Here is an 18,969-nt window from a genome sequence, read left to right as displayed (position 1 = left end):
GGCTCTGATTGGCCGCCAGAGCCGCACGCCCCTCTCGGTCACCGCCCCTCACGGCCGCTGAGTGGGCTGACCGGAGGGCCTGTGATTAATGCTGTTTTCCACATAACCATCATTCTCTCACTGAACCTTCGGTGGTCATCAGAAACACCTTTAATGGGCTCCTACTGTGTGTCCCTGGCAGCGCTGTGAGTTAGGCGTCTGGCTGCTAAATGCAAGGTTTGCAGTTCAAACCCAGCTGTGCTGCATGAGCCAGAAAGCCTAGCTCAAGGAATCAAAGGCAAGAACAAGGTTCTCTGCAAAGATGTAGTCCTTTAGTATGACCTCTCTAGTCATAATCCCTTATGTGATGTACTACGATTCTGGATTCTATGCTTGTAGTTCTCTGTTACAGCATTCAAGTGAGGCTAAGTCCTGACCGTAGTAGAGAGTACGGACCAAGACAACGTTTAACTTCTGTCACCATTAGGGCTAATTTAGTTGAGGGTAGTAGAACTTAGGCGACCATCCTTTGTTTTCCTTAAGGCTGTGGTCGGCTAAAAGATAAACCATCTCTCATCCCATTTCTCAGTGCCTAAGAGCCATCCGGAACACACAGAAAAATCACAGGACCTTTTGAAAGCGCATGTCCAGGACCTCTGGCAAAAGCAGCTGAGATCAGATGCACCTGAGACAGTGGCACTAAGGCTCGGAGGAGGAGTGCTGAGACTGTGGGGTACCTTCCCATCTGGCCTGAGCCTATGGAACTTTGAGACAGAGTGACAGGCAGGATGGCTTCTTAGCCCATGGAGGCAAAGGCCAAGGAACCACGTGGCTGAGAAACTGAGGACCAGAAAGAGGCTTGGCTACTAGCTGGGGGGAGAGGTGGTGTTGGAGACCAATGGCTATATCCTTATTGCTTGCTGATTCTCTGACCTATAAACTTGCCTACCTCCTGAAATGGCTGTATTTCAGGAGTTAGCATATAAGCAAGAGCCAAGGGTGCTGAAGGAAGAAATTCAAGTTGCACTGAAAAGCATTAGCCAAAAACAAGGCTCCAAGAATTGCTGGAATACCAATTGAAATGCTTCAATAGGCTGATAAAGCATTAGAAGCACTCGGCTATGCCAGGAAATTTGGAAGACAGCTTCATCACCAACTGACTGGAAGAGATCCATACTTCTACCTATTCCAAAGAAAGGTGACCCAACAGAATGCTCAAATGATAAAACAATATCATTGGTGTCACATGCAAGTAAAATTTTTCTGAAGATCATCCAAAAACAGTTGCAGCAGAACACTGACAGGGCTTTGCCAGAGGTTCAGGCCAGATTCCGAAGAGGGTATGGAACAAGGGATATTATTGCTGATGATAGATGTATCTTGACTCAAAGCAGAGAACACCAGAAAGATGTTTACTTGTGTTTCATTAACGGTACCATGGCATTCACCTGTGTGGCTCATAAAAAACTATAGCTAACCTTGAGAAGAATGGGTGTACCAGACACTTCATTGCGCTCACCAGAACTTGTACGTGGATTATGAAGCAGTGTGTGAGCAGAACAAGGGAATGCTGCATGTTTTTACATCAGAAAAGGTGTGCAATAGGGTTGTATCCTCTCCCCATACTTGGTCTGTATGCTGATCCTATCATCAGAAAAGCTGGGATATACGAAGAGGAACATGGGATCAGGATTGGAGGAAGGCTTATTAACAAGCTGCAATATGCAGGTGGCACAACCTTGCTTACTGAAAGAGAGGAGGACTTGAAGTGCTTGCTTATGAAAATCAAAGACTGCAGCCTTCAATATGGATTACAACTCTCAATGCAAAGAAAAACAAAATCCTCACAAAGGGACCAATATGTAATATCATGACAAATGGAGAAAAAGCTGAAGTTGTCACGGATTTTGTCTCTTGCTTAAGTCCATAATCAATCCTTGTGGAAGTAGCAGTCAAGAAATCAAAGATGGGTTGCATTAGGAAATATGCTGCACCACACCTTTTAAGAGTACTGAAGGGCAGGACTGTGACCTTGAAGATGAAGGGGCGCCTGGCCAGAATTTCCATCAGAAACAAGAAGAGTTACTGATTGCAGGAACTTAAAGAAAACTCTGTCCCATCATTTTCTGACCACAAAACTAACCTGAAAGAACCCCCGGTAGCACTGAGAAATAAGCACTGCACTGCTAATCATGAGGTGCGGTTCAGACCAGTTGCTCTGTGGGAAAAAGATGAAGCTGCCTGCTCTGGTAAAGACTTTCAGTCTTAGAAACCATACACAGAGCTGCTGCGAGCTGGAAATGGCTCGATAACCATGGGCTTGACTTGACATTTTTATTATACTCTAAGCTAACCAAACATGGCAGTCCTGTGACCACACATGACAAACAACACAGACTTACAGGCAGTCCATTCAGCAAAGTCATAAGAAAACATATAACAGCAAAAATAAACTAGGGAAAGCAAGTGTGTGACTTACAAATTTTCCATGGCATATTTTATTTTATTTTTTTTCACTTTATAAGACATATTTATTTTATTCTGCTTGACTGTTGGGGAGGTTAGGGAAAGTGCCATAGTGAGTCAGAAGAAGGCGGCATTGAAAGAGGTAAACTATCAGTTGTTACAGGGAAAGGTAAATTATAGTTACCCATGACATTTGTTGCTAATTATAACAATCATCATCCTAGACAACAGGAAGATAATGATACTCAATCAAGATCAACTACTCACAATTTCCTCCACAGGCCCATCTGACTCCATGCCTGTGTCCTCTTTCAAGTGGGAACTGGATTGTTCTTCCTTGAATTAGTACTAAGTGACTCCTCACCTCTTTCTTCTATTGCATTATCAAAGAGCTCTTTGTCTTGGGATTCAGCAGCAGGTCAGAAAAAAAGATGAATAGAGAAAAGCAGCAAAGGGCTCCCTTCAAAAACAATATACACATGAAAAAAATAAAAGCAAAATATAGATGTGAATATCCCTCAGAAAACACTAATTTTCCAAGTAAACAAAGCAAGATAAAATCCTGCTTATACATTGGCAGGTGCTGTCTTCAGTAATTCTTTAAAGCACAATCGATAAGAGAATGTATACCCTTTGTCTTTCACCTAAAATATGTCTGAAGCTACTAATTTTGATGCTATGGATTTCAGCAAAAACACTCAACAGCCTAATTATCGAAGACCAGACAAAAATAACACCCCAAGTAATATCATTCTCCATTTTCAGTACAATTATATTAAGCACCATTATAATAAAGGTAATACTTATAGTATATAGGTGAAAATTAGACACTTTTGTTGTTTTAAATAAACTTAAATGTATAAACCAAAAAAAAGCGTTTGTGCTAATTTTTAATTTGTACAATAGAACCATCACAGGGATTGGCCATATAAAGAAATGTGTATGGTAAGACCTTGCAAAAACTAGAGGCTGTGTAAAATGGAAATATGTCAGAGAAGAAACGCGCAAATGCTTTCCACCAAAAGCAGTCACAGAGAAGGGGTGAGGCAGCATCTTGTCAAAGGTAGAAAACGTGTAAGACCTAGAAAAACAAAGCCGTCACAGGTGTCACTGTAATAAGTACTGACCAGGTGTTCTCCTTACGCAATGTGGGTCTGTCAAGGTAAAATAAATTCAAGTCCCAGTAGGTATGATTTTGAGAAATGTGAAAATAAATCTTTGATGTGTCAGAACAAGGAATTTAATAAATTTAGCTTGGTCTGTAAGCCATTACCACGATTAGCATCATCATTTTCTTCATCATCACCAGTATTGCAAAAATACCTTCATAACCACAACCATCAATTATACCATGCAGACATACATGGACTGAGCCATGTTGAAATAAACCTGTGCTTAGAAATAGCCTAGTGGATTGTGCACTGGGCGGCTAATCCTCAAGTTCAAAACCACCAATTCTGCTGGAGAAAGATAAGGCTTTCTTTTGCTGTAAAGATTTACAGTCTTGGAAATTCAGAGAGCCACTTCTTAGAGGGTCACTGTGAGTCTCCAAACCAATATCTGAGTGTTGGAGTATGCTTCATTTTGGAAGTCAGGCCTCTATTTGCAGGGCCCAAAGATTATATATTTAAGGGATCCCACTTTTTTAAAAAAAGAGATAAAAGTATGAATACAAAATTATGCCTGAAAAATAGAAATGTATTTGGAATAAAAAGGGCAAATTGCAACAAATGATGAACTATAAAATGCAAACAAGGAATACAGGACAGCTATTAAAAACCTATCCGATCCAGCTTTATAATGTTTCCCTGTACCTTTTTTTTTTCTTTTTCTTTTTTTTCCACTTTATTTATTTTTAAACATTTTATTAGGGGCTTATACAACTGTCATCCCAATCCATACACTCATCAATTGTGTAAAGCGCATTTGTACATCGTTTCTCAAAACATTTTCTCTCCACTCAAACCCCCGACATCAGGTCCTCATTTTTCCCCTCCCTCCCCGCTCCCCCCTCCCGCATGAGCCCTTGATAGTTTATAAATGGGTATTTTGTCATATCTTGCCCTGTCCGACGTCTCCCTTCACCCACTTTTCGGTTGTCCGTCCCCCAGGGAGGAGGTCACACACAGTTCCATGTAATCGGTTCCCTCTTTCCTACCCATTCTCCCTTTACCCTCCCTGTTTTGCCACTCACACTACTGGTCCTATAGGGCTCATCCACCCTGGATTCCCTGTATTTTCAGTTCCCATCTGTACCAGTGTACCTCCTCTGGTCTAGCCAGACTTGCAAGGTCGAATTCGAGTCATGGTAGTGGGAGTGGGGAGGAAACATTTAGGAACTAGAGGAAAGTTGTACTTCTCATCATTGCTACATCTCACCCTGACTGGCTCATCTCCTCCCGGAGACCCCTCTGCAAGGGGATCTCCAGTGGCCTACTAATGGGCTTTGGATCTCCACTCCGCACTCCCCCCATCATTCACTATGGTAAGATTTTTTGTTCTGATGATGCCTTACACCTGATTCCTTCGACACCTTGTGGTTGCATAAGCTGGTGTGCTTCTTCCATGTGGGCTTTATTGCTTCTGAGCTTGATGGCCGCTTGATTACCTTCAAGCCTTTAAGACCCCAGACGCTACACTTTTTGCATCAGCTTTCTTCACCACATTTGCTTATGCACCCATTTTCCATGGCATATTTTAAATGCCTATTTTAAAAGAAAAACTAGGATACTTAAAAAGAAGCAAAAAAAGTTAAAAGCTTTAATTCAGCTAATTTAGCTATTTTAAATGTTAAAAGAACTAAAAGAAATCATGTCTAAAGGACGATATGCAGACGGTATCTTACTAGGGAACATTAGTAAGAAGATGTTATTGTTGTTGTCAGGTGCCGTAGAAACAGATTAGAATCATAGGGAACCTATGTACAAAGACAGATATTACTAAACTATGTAGAGACAGAAGGTGAGGGTTGAAAAAATATAATGCCAGAAATGAAATTTTCACTCCAGGGTCTCAACAGCACATTTCAGTACACAGTCAAGTAGATGTGTACATTTGAAGACATATCAATTGAGATTATACAGTATTAAGAATAGAAAGAAATAGAATGATAGAAAATGAACAAAGCCAGACACCTGGTCAACATTCAGTACACTAGAAAATGCATCACGAGAGACCCACAAGAAGAGGAAAAGGAACAGAAAGATTGTGGGGAAATGAGTAAAACCTTCAGCCTAGAGAAATAGTAATCTAAACATCCAAGAAGCTCAACCAACTACAAGTAGGAAAAGCTCAAAGTGATTACACCATAACAAATTGTTGAAATATAAAGAATCTGAAAACCTGCAAATGATACACAATTCATCATCTATAAGGTATTCTCAATAAGAGGAAGAGCTAATATATCATCATAGGAGCCAGAAATCATAGGAGCCATGAGACAGTGGAATAACAGACATTCTGATAGAAAACATTCTTGATTAGCCAAGAATTCTATATCCAACTAAAGTTTCTTTGAAACATGAGATCAAAATTAACATAGCCCCACATTTGAAAGAAAAAGTAAAAGACGCCCTAGTCGATCTACAAGAAATCCTAAAGAGAATTTAACAGAATAAAATGAAAAGGTACTGGACAGTAGTTTGAAAGGACTACAAATCCACCTGAAAATATAAGGAACACTGGTAAGGAAAAGTTGCATATAATATGAATGTCATTAGATAAATATAAATGATATTATACATATTTTTATTGTTTGTAACTCCCTTTTTTATCCTGATCTAAAGAGAGCTGCCTCAAGCAGCTGATAGGAAGCAATGTAAATTATAAGACGACAAAAGATAAGACGGTAATGCAGACAAATATGGTGAAAGAAACCAAAGGACTAAATTGGTTCCCTAACAGATGTCCACTTACCGCAAAAGAAGGCCGTGGGATGGAGAGGGAAGCCCCGAAACGCGTAGAAAAAAGGCTGTATGTAAATCCTACCTTATTAGCATTTCACTAAGTTTAACTGAATTAAGCACTACAATTAATATACAAGCATTGGCAGAATGATTTTTTAATGATTCAGCTACAAGATGCACATTTAAGATTCAAAAACACAAATAGGTTAAAATAGAAATATATATATAGAGAGCGAGATAGAGCAAACCAAGAACTGTGAGATGATACTAGTATCAGATAACACATACTTTAAGGTCAAAAATTGTTCCTGAAGACAAAGATCATTTTATTGTGATCAAAATTTGTCTATTAAGAACATATAACAATTATAAGCATATATGCATACAGCATAAAAGCCCTCAAAATACATGAAAACTGAATGAATTTAAAGAGAGCAGGAGACAACTAAACAATAATAGAGAACTCACTACCCCACTGTTAATGGTGGCTGCCATTGATTCCAGGGTTTCTTTCGGTGGAGGGGTAAATGCCCTGGAATTAGAAGCTGGTGATGATGGTTGCACAACTTTGTGAATATAGTTTTTAAAATCCACTGAATTGTATAACTTAAAAGGATAGGGAGTTTTACTCCCTGTGCGGTACTTACATAATCTGGTATCAATCTGAGATTATTAAGAGTGAAGGGGTGGAGGTTAGCCTATCAATCTGGTCGCAGCTTGATGACCTCATCTGGAGGCACAAAGGAGATAAGTAGCCCACTGGAGGCCAGATACACGCTCTGTGAGACATTCCTGTTGACAAGGCACACGGAGCTAAGTTGGAGTAGCCAGAGCCCTAGAGCTGTAGGAACCATGTGGAGGCCCACACCAGTGCTAAGAGGCTGGCTTATGGACTTATCAGACTTATGGACTTGATATGGCCTGCTCTGGGATGTTTTCTTAATGTATACTTTCTCTTTGACATAAAGGTCTCTCTTGCACACATATGAGTGTGTATGAATTTGTTTCTCTAGTCAACCCAGACTCACACACCCTGCCATAAAAACTCAAGCAGTGGGGTGGGAGGAGTTGCAACTATTTACCATAATTCTGATACTACATCTCATATTAACCTTAACACATTGGTTCTCAACCTTCTGAATGCCACGACACTTTAATACAGTTCCTCATGTGGTGGTGACCCCCCAACCTTAAAACTACTTTCGCTGCTACTTCATAACTAATTTTGCTACTGTTATGAATCATCATGTAAATATCTGATATGCAGGATGTATTTTCATTTATACAAATTTAACAGAATTAAAGCATAGTGATTAATCACAGAAACAATATATAATTATATATTATGACATATTTATTTATAATTACAAATAAATGAAATTTTGTCTTGAAGCATGGTGTGGCACGGGTAACAGGCTTAATATAACAACAGTAAACTACATAGTTACATTTTGCAACACTATGAGTAATAAGTCAACGTCAGTGTGAAGGTTCAGATAGCTTCTTCCTCACCAGATCAGAAATTCTCAGGGTAGTCTTTGCAAGAGCACAATGAAGATCATCTTCCACAAGTCTACTTCTGTATTTAGACTTGGTAACCAACAAGCTGAAAACCCTGTTTCACAAAGATATGCTGTTGGAAATGGAAGGCGGCGGCACAACACAATCTCAGACAGAACAGGATATGACTACAAACACTTGATCCAGAATTTTGTAACTGGCATTGTAGAAAAATCAGTTCTCACTGCATTGCTGTCAATAAGTTCAATGACCTCCTCTTGTGCTGTCTGAGGAACATCTTTAACCTTGGCTGTGAATGGGCTTCTGTGAGTGGGCAGTATCTTCTTTTAACAGAGTAACTGCTTTCAACACAGTAGCTGCTCTCTACACAGTAGCTGCCCTCTACATGTGTGACTGGTCCGCATAAGTACCTTATGGCACCAACCCTGTCACTTGTATTTGTACAGGGTATATGGGATGGGGTCCGCTAGATGGTGTACCTGCATGTGGGCGGACGCGCCTGGAGATGCATAGAGCGGTGTTTTCCAATGGTCTTAGGTGACCTCTGTGAAAGGGTCGTGGCCCACAGGTTGAGAACCACTGCTCCAACAGAAATACAGGGCCACATCCTTCCCTTTTGATCAAATGTATGATGAATAAACATAACTCTTGTCAGAGCAAGAGTGGCTCAGAACCAGGAATCTGTGAAACTCGATGCATCAGCATGTTAGAAAGCATGTTCCATAAAACAGTAGTAAGGAGGCAAATTAACAGGCTCCAAGGAGTGGGGTCCTGTGGTTTCATAAGAGGGGATTCAGGCAAATGGGTGCATAAGCAAATATGGTGAAGAAAGCTGATGGTGCGCAACTATCAAAAGATACAGCATCTGGGGTCTTAAAGACTTGAACGTAAACAAGTGGCCAGCTAGCTCAGAAGCAACAAAGCCCACATGGAAAAAGCACACCAGCCTGTATGATCATGAGGTGTCAACAAACCAGGCATCAAAGACCCAGAATAAAAAATCAGGTCATTGTGAATGGAGGCAGGGAGTACGGAGTGGAAGCCCAAAGCCAATCTGTGGGCAATTGGACACCCCCTTACGGAAGGGTCTTGGGGAGAAGACAGGCCAGTCAGAGTGCAGTATAACATCGATCGGTGAAACATACAACTTTCCTCTGGTTCTTTAAGGCTTCCTCACCCCCACTATCATGACCCTTACAAATCTGGCAAGGCCAGAGCATGTACACAGGTACAGATAAGAGCTGGAAATACAGGGAATACAGGACAGATAAACTCCTCGGGACCAAAATGGAGAATAGCCATACCAGGAGGGTAAGGGCAAGGTGGGGAAGAAAGGAGGAACCGAAAACAATGGCCTATCTATAACCATCTCCCAGGGGGATGGACAACAGATTAGGGGGTAAAGGGAGACATTGGATAGTGCAAAATATGAAAAAATAATAATTTATAAACTCTCAAAGGTTCATGAGGGGCGGAGGGCGGTGGAGGGAGGGGATGAGTGGATCCCATGAGCTGATCCCATGTTTTGAAATGATGATGGCAACAAATGTACAAATGTGCTTGATACAATGGATGGATGGACTCCTAAAGGTCAACAAACAGACCTTGAACTACTAACAGGCCTTTTTTTTCTTTTCTGTCTTTTTGTTTTGTTTTTTCTCTTCTTTAAAATTTTGTATGTCAGTCCCCTCCTCTTTCAATAAACAGGACCTCGCTCAGTTTCCTACCTATGAAGTCATCTGTTTGCAGGAAGAGAGCCAAGTTTGTAATATTTTCTTTGCAGTTCCTCACTGAGAACAGCACAATACGGTCAGGCCGGAGCAGGACCAAACGAAAGACAGGTGGAAGTCTCACTCTAAATCAGAAAAAGAATACTTTCCAACAAGTAGGTAACTTTTACAGGTCAGACATTTGAAGATTTTTTTAATTTCTGAAAAAATGAATGAGATCATTTTCCCACCAAATTTTTGAAGCAACTAGTGTTCACTTAGAAACCTAATGCACTCATTGCCACCCAGTCAATGGTGACTCACGTGGACCCTATTAAGTCGGGGGAGAACTGCCCTTTGGAGTTTCCAGGGCTGTAACTCTTCATGGGAGCAGAAGCCTCATCTTGCTCCCACTGAGTGGCTGTTAGGCTTGACCTGCTGACCATGTGTCTATCAGCCCTATTCCTAATCCACTATGCCATCTAGAGACAGTATGTAAACATCAGGGACATTGATTGCTTCCTAACATCCACAGACCCAAAAAAGGGGGAATAATTTAAAAGCACAAAGCACTCTGGGAAAAATGATGCTCTCAGTGGGATATCAGGGCACCAAAGCAACTGACATGAGGAAAACTGTTGCCTAGCATTGGCTAAGGGAGCCATGGTGGCAGTGGGTTATGAGTTGGGATGCTAAACTCAAAGTCAGCAGTTCGTAACTACCAGCTCTCTTCAGGAAAAAGACGAGGCTTTCTACTCCCCTTAACGTTTTTTCTTGGAAACCTGCAGGGGCCATTTCATTCTGTCCTACAGGGCTGCTGTGAGACAGAACCCACTTGATGGAAGGGAGTTTTTTGAACAGGGCCCCAGCCAATCTCACTTAAGTGAGCACCATTAATTATTCTGCTCTTGTATCTAGAACTTCAATGACCATTTGGGATCTTCTGTGAGAAAATGCATTTTGAGGGACAGTGATCAGAATGAACACTTTAAACACAAATGAGATGAGATGTGACTCTACTAAGTTTATTCAAGGTGGGGTGGGGGGTACTTCCGGTTAGTTTTTCACCAGTACGTCAGAGAACACCTGAGTTCTATGGTCCTCCGTCTGCTGAACCTTTGGTACCGGGTGACATGCTATAGAAACCCAGCACTGAAGTGCTGACACGAAGTTCTTCCCATCAACACCAATTACAGATGCTCTCCGAAACTCTGGCCAAAGAACACTTTTAAAGCTGCATCTCCAAATAATGCCCATCCTCCATAAGGAGTCCGCAGTGATGAGCTGAGAGATTAGAACAATTCTTTCTCATGACACAGAGGCAGGAAAGTAAGCTGCCAGGAGCCCAATCTTCCCTCCAAGCGCAAAACTACCTGCTGGTTCTCCCATCCCCAGCACATGAAAATAGATCAAGGCACAAAAAGGAATTCCAACAGACGCTTCCAAAAGCAGAGTGTTTTTAACTGGTCGGAGAGAAATGAACTACAAGAGGGCAGCTATTGAAAGGGCTTCTTCCCCAAGTGAGATCTCTGATGTTTATCAAGGCTTGAGCTCCAGCTGAAACTTTTCCCACAGTGAGAACACTTGTACGGCTTCTCTCCTGTGTGGACCCGCTGATGTCTGATAAAGTTTGACCTGTCGATGAAGCTTTTCTCACAGACGGGACATTTATAGGGCTTCTCTCCCGTGTGGATTTTCTTGTGATGACTCAGCCCAGAGAAGTCGCTGAAGCCTTTCCCACAGTGATCGCATTTGTAAAGCTTCTCTCCCATGTGGCTTCTCTGATGCTTCACAAAGTCTGAACTCTGTAAAAAGGCTTTTTTGCAGGTGGGGCACTGAAAGTATGCCTCTCTGGTGTGAGTTCTCTGGTGAAACACAAGCTGAGAATTCCTGTAAAAGGTTTTCCCACACTCCGTACAGGTGGGGAGTTTCTGGACCATGGCGGGTCTCAGCTGGCCTTTCTGGGGGGCCTCTGCCTTTTCCTCAAGCCACAACATGGACAGGTCTCCTGGGTGAGGATTAGGCAAATGCAGGCCTAGCTGTTTCCCAGAATTCCTTTCCCGAGGAGAGAGCTGCTCCCCTCTTCCCTCAGCCTGGAGGCTTGCCTGCGCCTCAGGGAGATGCTCTCCTTCTCCAAAGCGCCTTGGCTCATCCTCACTGAAGAAGCCACTCAAGGAAGCCTGAGGAGGGACCTCTTCTGAGATGGGACAAGGGGCATCTGGAGGTTCCTGGTCCCTATAAGTTTCCAAGTTTAGGTTCTCTTTGTCATTCTCCGGTGTAGTCCCTAAAAGAAGAAAGACGTTGACAGTTCGGTAAATTTTATGCCATTTTCTAAATTGTTTGCCAAAGAAAAGAGCAACACAAAATATGAATTCTTTGCACTAAATGGTCATCAGTGAGTTAGGCGGCAGAAATCCAGTCTCAAGATCCGGCATCATTATACTTTTTATGCCCTGTGTTCATTAATACTCAATTCCTAAAGAAGGCTTCCTCCAAGTAGAATGGTAAATCAATGTGCATGAATGTTAAGACTCTTCACATTAGCTACCAAATGTCACTGAGGCTACTCAAAGTCGCAGGACTCCATGTGTGTCAAAGTAAATCTGTGCTCCCCCAAGATTTCAGTTGATTTTTCAGGAGTAAAGCTCTAGGTTTTTCTTTTGAAGCACCCCTGGGAAGACTCAATCCTCCAACTTTTCAGCCAAGTTGTATTAACCGATCGCATCAACCAGGGACCAAAGCTATTGTTATTTACTGCGAAACCAATTTCCAGGAAAACTATGCCACCTTCTGGCATAAGTGTTCAATATTAGCATATTGAGTGTTTTCACGTATCAGTGAAAAGTGATTTTTTTATGGTTTGAAATTTTAATTCCTTAATTCTTAAATGATAAAAATGACTGTTCATTTTCCGGGAGGGAATTGGAGGAAGAGCAGGTGGAGGGAAGGGAGGGGTAACAAAGAATGTCATGGACAGGGGAACAACTAGGAATCTAAAATTGACAGTGAGGGGAGTATAGTGCTCCTGGTGGAATTAGAGCAACTGCAATCTAGCCAAGAGGAATTACTGATAGGCAAATGAGGGCTGAGCATGATAGTGGAACGGGAGAAAGGTAAAAGGAAATAGATGAAAGAACTAGGAAGCAAAACTATTTATAGAGGTACAAACATAGGCATGTACATTTGTAAATATATTAATACATAAAAGTTGGGGTACTGGCTTTTGTACATATATTTATATGGGAATACATTGAGGGAATGGATGGACTTTGGGTCTCTACTTAAGCCTTTTCTCAACACAAGAAAACTTGGTTCTAATAATATGGCACTGGGTGATTCCCACCTTCCCCACATGATCACTGAAGACAAACTGAGTGCAGAAGCAAATGTGGTGAAGAAAGCAGATGAAGCCCAGCTATTAAAAGATATACTGTCTGGGGTCTTAAAAGCTTGAAGCCAAACAAGCGGCCATCTAGCAGGAAATCAACAAAAAGCACATGGAAAAAGTATACCAGCCTGTGTGATCATGAGATGTCCATGGAAACAGGCATCAGAAGTTCAAAAATAAACAACCTCATCGAGCTCAAAGTAGAGACCCAGAACCCATCGGTGGGCAACTGGACATTCCCACACAACTGGACATTCCCACACAGAGGGGCCACACAGAATAGAAGATAGATCCAGGGGAAGTTTAGTGTCAATGAAACAAACAACAGTCCTCTAGTTCTTTCTTTATTTTTCCCTCTAGTTCTTTAATCCTTCCTCCCCACATTATGATCTCAGCCATACCTTGCAAATACTGCTAGACCAGTGTACACACATTGATACAGATGAGAGCTTTCAATACACGGAATTCAGCATAGACAAACCCCTCAGAAACAGTAATGGAAGTAACGATTCCAAGAGGAAGAGGAAGGGAAGGGGAGTGGGGGGAGATAGAAATGATGGTGGAATAACCCCTCAAGGGGGACAAACACCAGGATAGTAAGTGTAGGGACAGAATGGGGGGTGGAAGATAATAATAACAATACAACATATGAAGGGGTCGCAAGGGTGCCAGGGTGGAACAGGGAGGGAATAAAGAAGAGGTAATATCAAAGGGCTCAAGAAGAAAGATAATGTTTTGAAATTGTTGATAGCAACATTTATACATGTCCCCTTGATATAATGGATAAATGAACTGTTATATGTAAAAGCCAAAATATAATTTATTTTGAAAAATGGAAATTGAAATGTTTAAAGTAGAAAAAAATTACTGTTCACGTTTGACATATTTTTTATGCTCTAAAACTACTGTCCTTTTTTTACTGGGAAGCTTTTCACAGTCAACTTTTATTAACTCCATAATTTAAAGAAATCATTTGTCGTGCTTGTAGAAAATGTTGTTGACCAACTTGCCTATGTTAACTGTGAGGTTATTTTTACATGAACACAAGTTATGGCTTTTTCTCTTTTTCAAATACTCAAGACTATTAATTTTTCCTTAATGTCTTCTAATGCTTACAATATTTTAATTTTTATATTTTCATTTTGAAATGTCATATATTACATATTCTCCAGTCAGAAATCAGTTAGATATAAGCTCATTTTCTTCTTTATTATGACTTTACTTTTATACTTTATCTCTAATCAATTTTCATTTCGTTGTTATGTTTTTGTTCAGGGTCATGGAGTCTATTCTAATTCTTAGAGACCCATGTAACAGGCTGAGACTGTCCGATATGATTTTCTTTTTTCTTTTTAAAATCATTTCATTGGGAGTTCATACAGCTCTTTTTTTTTTATCATTTTATTAGGGGCTCATACAACTCTTATCACAATCCATACACACATCAATTGTGTAAAGCGCATTTGTACATCATTCTCAAAACATTTTCTCTCCACTTAAACCCCCGGCATTAGGTCCTCATTTTTCCCCTCCCTCCCCGTCATACAGCTCTTATCACAATCCATACATACATCCACTGTGTCAAATATTTTTGTACACGTCATCATTTTCAAAATATTTTCTTTCTATGTGAGTCCTTGGTATCGGCTGATTTTTTTTTCCCTCCCTCCCTCACTCACTCACTCACTCTCCTTCCCTCATGAACCCTTGATAATTTATAAATTATTATTTTTTCATGTCTTCCACTGACTGAAGTCTACCTTGACCCACTTTTCTGTTGTCCATCCCCCAGGGAGGGGATTATATGTAGATCATTGTGATCTGTTTCGCCTTTCTCCTATGCCCCCAACCTCCTCCTTCCCCTCCTGGTATGGCTACTCTCATTCTTGGTCCTGATAGGTTTATCGGTCCTGGATTCCCTCCGTTGAGAGTTCTTATCGGTACCAGTGTACATGCTCTGGTCTAGTCACATCTGTAAGGTATAATTGGAGTCATAATAGGTGGGGGAGGAAGCATTAAAGAACTAGAGGTAAGTTGTATGTTTCATCGATGCTATACTGCACCCTGACTGGCTCTTCTCTTCCTTGTGACCCTTCTGTAAGAGGACGTCCAACTGTCAACAGATGGGCTGTGGGTCTCCACTCTGCACTCCCCCCTCATTCACATTGATATGATTTTTTGTTCTGGGTCTTTGATGCCTGATACCTGATGATAGGGTTTTCTTGACTATACTCTTTACAATAGCAGATTACTAGGTCTTTCTCCACAGAGCCAGTATAGGGGTTCTAATCACCTAACTTTCAGCTAGCTGCTGAGTGCTTAAACAGTGTGCCATCCGGGTTCCTTTTTTATATGTAGCACAAACAAAATCTAAATGGGTTTAGTTTCCAAGTAATCCTAAGCTACTCACTCAACAAGGACTCATCTCTACTGATATGTGTTGCTTCCTCCTCCATTGTGTTAAGTGCTCATATCGACAGACCAGCTTCTCTTCTTAATGTTCTCTGTTCCATAAATCTGTGCATCTATTTTTACATCAGTATCACACTATATATATTTTTTTATTAAAAGATCATTTTATTTTTTTAAAAAAAGACCATTTTATTGGGGGCTCTCACAACTCTTTTAACACTCCATACATCAATTGTATTAAGCATATTTGTACATGTGTTGCCATCATTATTTTCTAGACAATTACTTTCTATTGAGCTCTTGCTATCAGCTCCTCTCTTTGCCCTCCCTCCACACCCTTACCCTCATGACTCCTTGATAAATTATAAATCACTATTATGTTCATATCGTACACTGACCTCTGTCTCCCTTCCCCCGTTCGTCCCCCTGGGGTGGTGGTGGTGGTAGCTATGTGTAGATCATCGCCATCAGTTCCCTCTTCCTCCCCTCTTCTCCCCACCTTCCCCCGACTCTTCTGATTATCACAGTATCATTAACATAACTCATAATAAAAACTCACTACTGTTGTGTCGATTCTGACGCAGAGGGACCCTATAGGGCACAGCAGAATGGCCTCTTGGGTTTTTCAGGCTGTAAATCCTTATGAAAGCAGACGGCATGTTTTCTCTCTCAGAACAACTAATCATGTCAAACTGCTGACCTTCTGGTTAGCAGCCCAACATAGATGCAACACTACGCTAGTAGGGCTCCTACAACTCAGAGTACAACACTATAATGTACAACCAACCACCAGTGGCCAGTGGGTCAATTTCTACTCGTGGTGACCCTACCTACGTGTGTCACAGTAGTAGTGTGCTCCACGGGGTTTCCAATGGGTGAAAGTCAGAATCTCTAGACGTTTCTTTGTTCCAAAGCATCGCTGGGTGGCCTTGAGCAGGCAAAGCCTTAGCTGCTTGCTCCATCCACCCAGGGACTTTAGAATACAAAAGGATCTTGCTATTGTTAATTTCATGCACTTTCTCCTCACAAAACTGGCTTTAAACTATTCTTGCCTATTGAATTATTGTGGATCAACATATTCATTTTTTCAGACACTAAAAAATGAAGAAAACACCCATAGAAATTTTGATTAGCAAGTGTGAATCTGGAGTCCTTGGTCAGCTGGTTGGCTCTCACTATGAGCGCTTCTTCCATATGGACATTCAAAACGACACCTAAGCTCTCTCCTCTAACTCTTGCTTTCCGTGCTGCCCCAGACTGGCAGACTGGCTAATGACTGCACCTGTCAAAAAGGTCCTTCCCTTGACTGCTGACGCAGTGAGACACGTGAAGACCAAGGTCCACTGCAGCACTACAGCCACATGTCCATCAACTGGCAAATGCATACACTAAATGTGATACACACGCGTAACCATGAAATAAGTCTCAATCAGCAAGAAAAATGAAGCTTTGACACGTGATGCAACAGAGATGGATCTTTGGAGCATTATGTCAATTGAAACAAATCAATCACAGAAGGACTAACATAAGCTCACTCGCATGAGATACGAGGGCTACACAAAGTTCATGGAAAAAGTCTCCCAGTTTTAAAGTTCATTTTCTCGGGAACTTTTTGAAATGCCCTCATTCATAGAATAGGCAAATGTACAAGGATAAAAGTTTACTGAAGGTTCTCAAGGGCAGGAGGAAGAGGGGAAGACCCAGGCATTGTTAGCAAGCACTGAAATCTTCTTCACACACATGGAAGACTTGGCAACATGAATTGGTGACGGTAGCATAACAGGATTCAGGTGCTGATACTATTAGATTGTATATGTGAAAAACACAAAATTGGCAAATGTTGGGTAATATATTTTTTCATAAAAATAAATATACTTATATTTAGATAGACACACACTCATATAAGTTTTAAACAGATATTCTTGAAACATTACCTCCTACTTATCCCTACTATATTTCAGGTATTACGGTATTTCCTAACTTATCACTTCATTTTTTGAAAATACTGGCTATAACACAGTAAAATGATCTTACAGCCCACTAATGGGTGATAAAATGGTGTTTGAGTCATGCTCCCACAAAAGAAATCTTTGTGAAATAGTATAATGAGAAATATTTAATTGCTTAAAATTACTATCGTGTCTCAATTAATGCTTGGTCCCTTGGTGGTATATAAGTAAATGAAAATACTTCATTGGATCCTACTCAGGAAAAAAAATAGAGATTTCTGTACATTTTCACCCTTGATTCTTTTCTTTTTCCATGACTCTAGGATGTATTGCATATGTAAAAGTGACTATAAGCCGGTGTAGCGAGCTAGTGGTGTACTGGTTATGCAACAGGCTGCATGCAATCTCCAAGGTCAACGGTACGAAACTTCCAGCCGCTCCTTAGGAGACACACAGGGCTCTACTCCTGTCCAGAGTTATAGCCTTAGAAACTCACAGGGGCAGTTCTATCCTCTTGTACAGGGTCATTATGAGCTGTAATTGACTTGATGACAATGAGTTTTTGGTGAACAAAAACAAACAAACAAGAAAGCACACCACCAAACCCACTGCCATTGATTCGATTCTGACTCAACGCAAAATCAGTGAGAGGACAAAACAGAACTAACCTTTGGGGTTCTGAGACTTTAAATCCTCCATGAGCGCATACAGCCAATCTAACGACAGTAGAGCAAACGGTAGCTTCGAACTGCTGACCCTGGGTCAGCATCTCTGTACATAACTCATTGATTCACTAGCGCTCCTGACACTTATGTCTATGCCAGTGACAGATGACATGAATCCGTTCCAACTCATAATGGCTCTGTAAGGGCCAGAGTAGAGTCTGAGATCCACAGGGTTTTTAGTGGTTTTCTGAACTAGATGACCAGGCCTTTCTTCCCACATGCCTGGGGACGGGTCCAGTCATTCAACCATTGGTTAGTAGCCAATACATACTATGACTGTTAGGTTGTTCACATCTGCAAAGTTTCAGAAAGAATATAGATGGCAAAGGGTGACTAGTATTTTAGAACAGAACCATTTCCGGTTTATTCTACTAAGTCTTGAAGTCCATGAGTCACATGAAATATTCATGTTACTAATTTCATGAAAGCTAGGTCAAGTTAGAGAAGCATTTTTTCCATTGGTTTAATTTGTCTTCTTTTGTGGAAGTTGAGCTACTTATAATTTACCATAACCAGAATAAGAGAAGTTTATTTACCCAAAACCTCCTGCCAAAAAGAATATAGGTGGCTGTAACCTAACCTTCAATACAGAACTCTGTCCATATTTGTATTGGTCTCAACCTGGACAAACCTTAATTTGTTCTGAGAGAATGCTATCAAACCACTTTTACAGAGAAGATTAAACTGAGCAGATCTGACATGTGAACATTCGTCCATCATTCGATATATATATACCAACAGCCCTACAAGCAGGGACAAAGAGATCCAGCCTTGGTGTTCAAACTCCACTGGCCCAACCACGGCTAGTTCTAACCAACGGAATAGACAACAGAGGCCTGCCTCCTCCACCGCCGCACCCAACCCAAGGGGAGGTCAGAAATGGCTCCAGAGCACTGGACGATCACTCACCTATGC

The 18,969-nt window shown here is 41.1% G+C and overlaps 1 protein-coding gene across 1 annotated transcript in view; it reads right to left on the bottom strand.

Moving 5' to 3' along the window:
* Positions 1-10,584: 10,584 nt before the first annotated feature.
* LOC101650457 (zinc finger protein 18-like) overlaps positions 10,585-18,969 on the bottom strand; it is a gene marked incomplete at its 5' end in the record, with an annotated part of 23,564 nt that continues 15,179 nt past the window's right edge. The window contains 3 exons of the mRNA XM_045293290.1: positions 10,585-11,864; positions 14,735-14,737; positions 15,983-16,010. Of these exons, the coding sequence (XP_045149225.1) occupies positions 11,077-11,864; positions 14,735-14,737; positions 15,983-16,010 (819 nt within the window). The remainder of the gene's footprint in view (positions 11,865-14,734; positions 14,738-15,982; positions 16,011-18,969) is intronic.

This window comes from Echinops telfairi, unplaced genomic scaffold, assembly GCF_000313985.2.
Source record: "Echinops telfairi isolate 266 unplaced genomic scaffold, ASM31398v2 ScPeMD7_2010;HRSCAF=2546, whole genome shotgun sequence".
Taxonomy (NCBI): Eukaryota; Metazoa; Chordata; class Mammalia; order Afrosoricida; family Tenrecidae; genus Echinops; species Echinops telfairi.
This window is presented reverse-complemented; position numbering and strand designations above follow the sequence as displayed.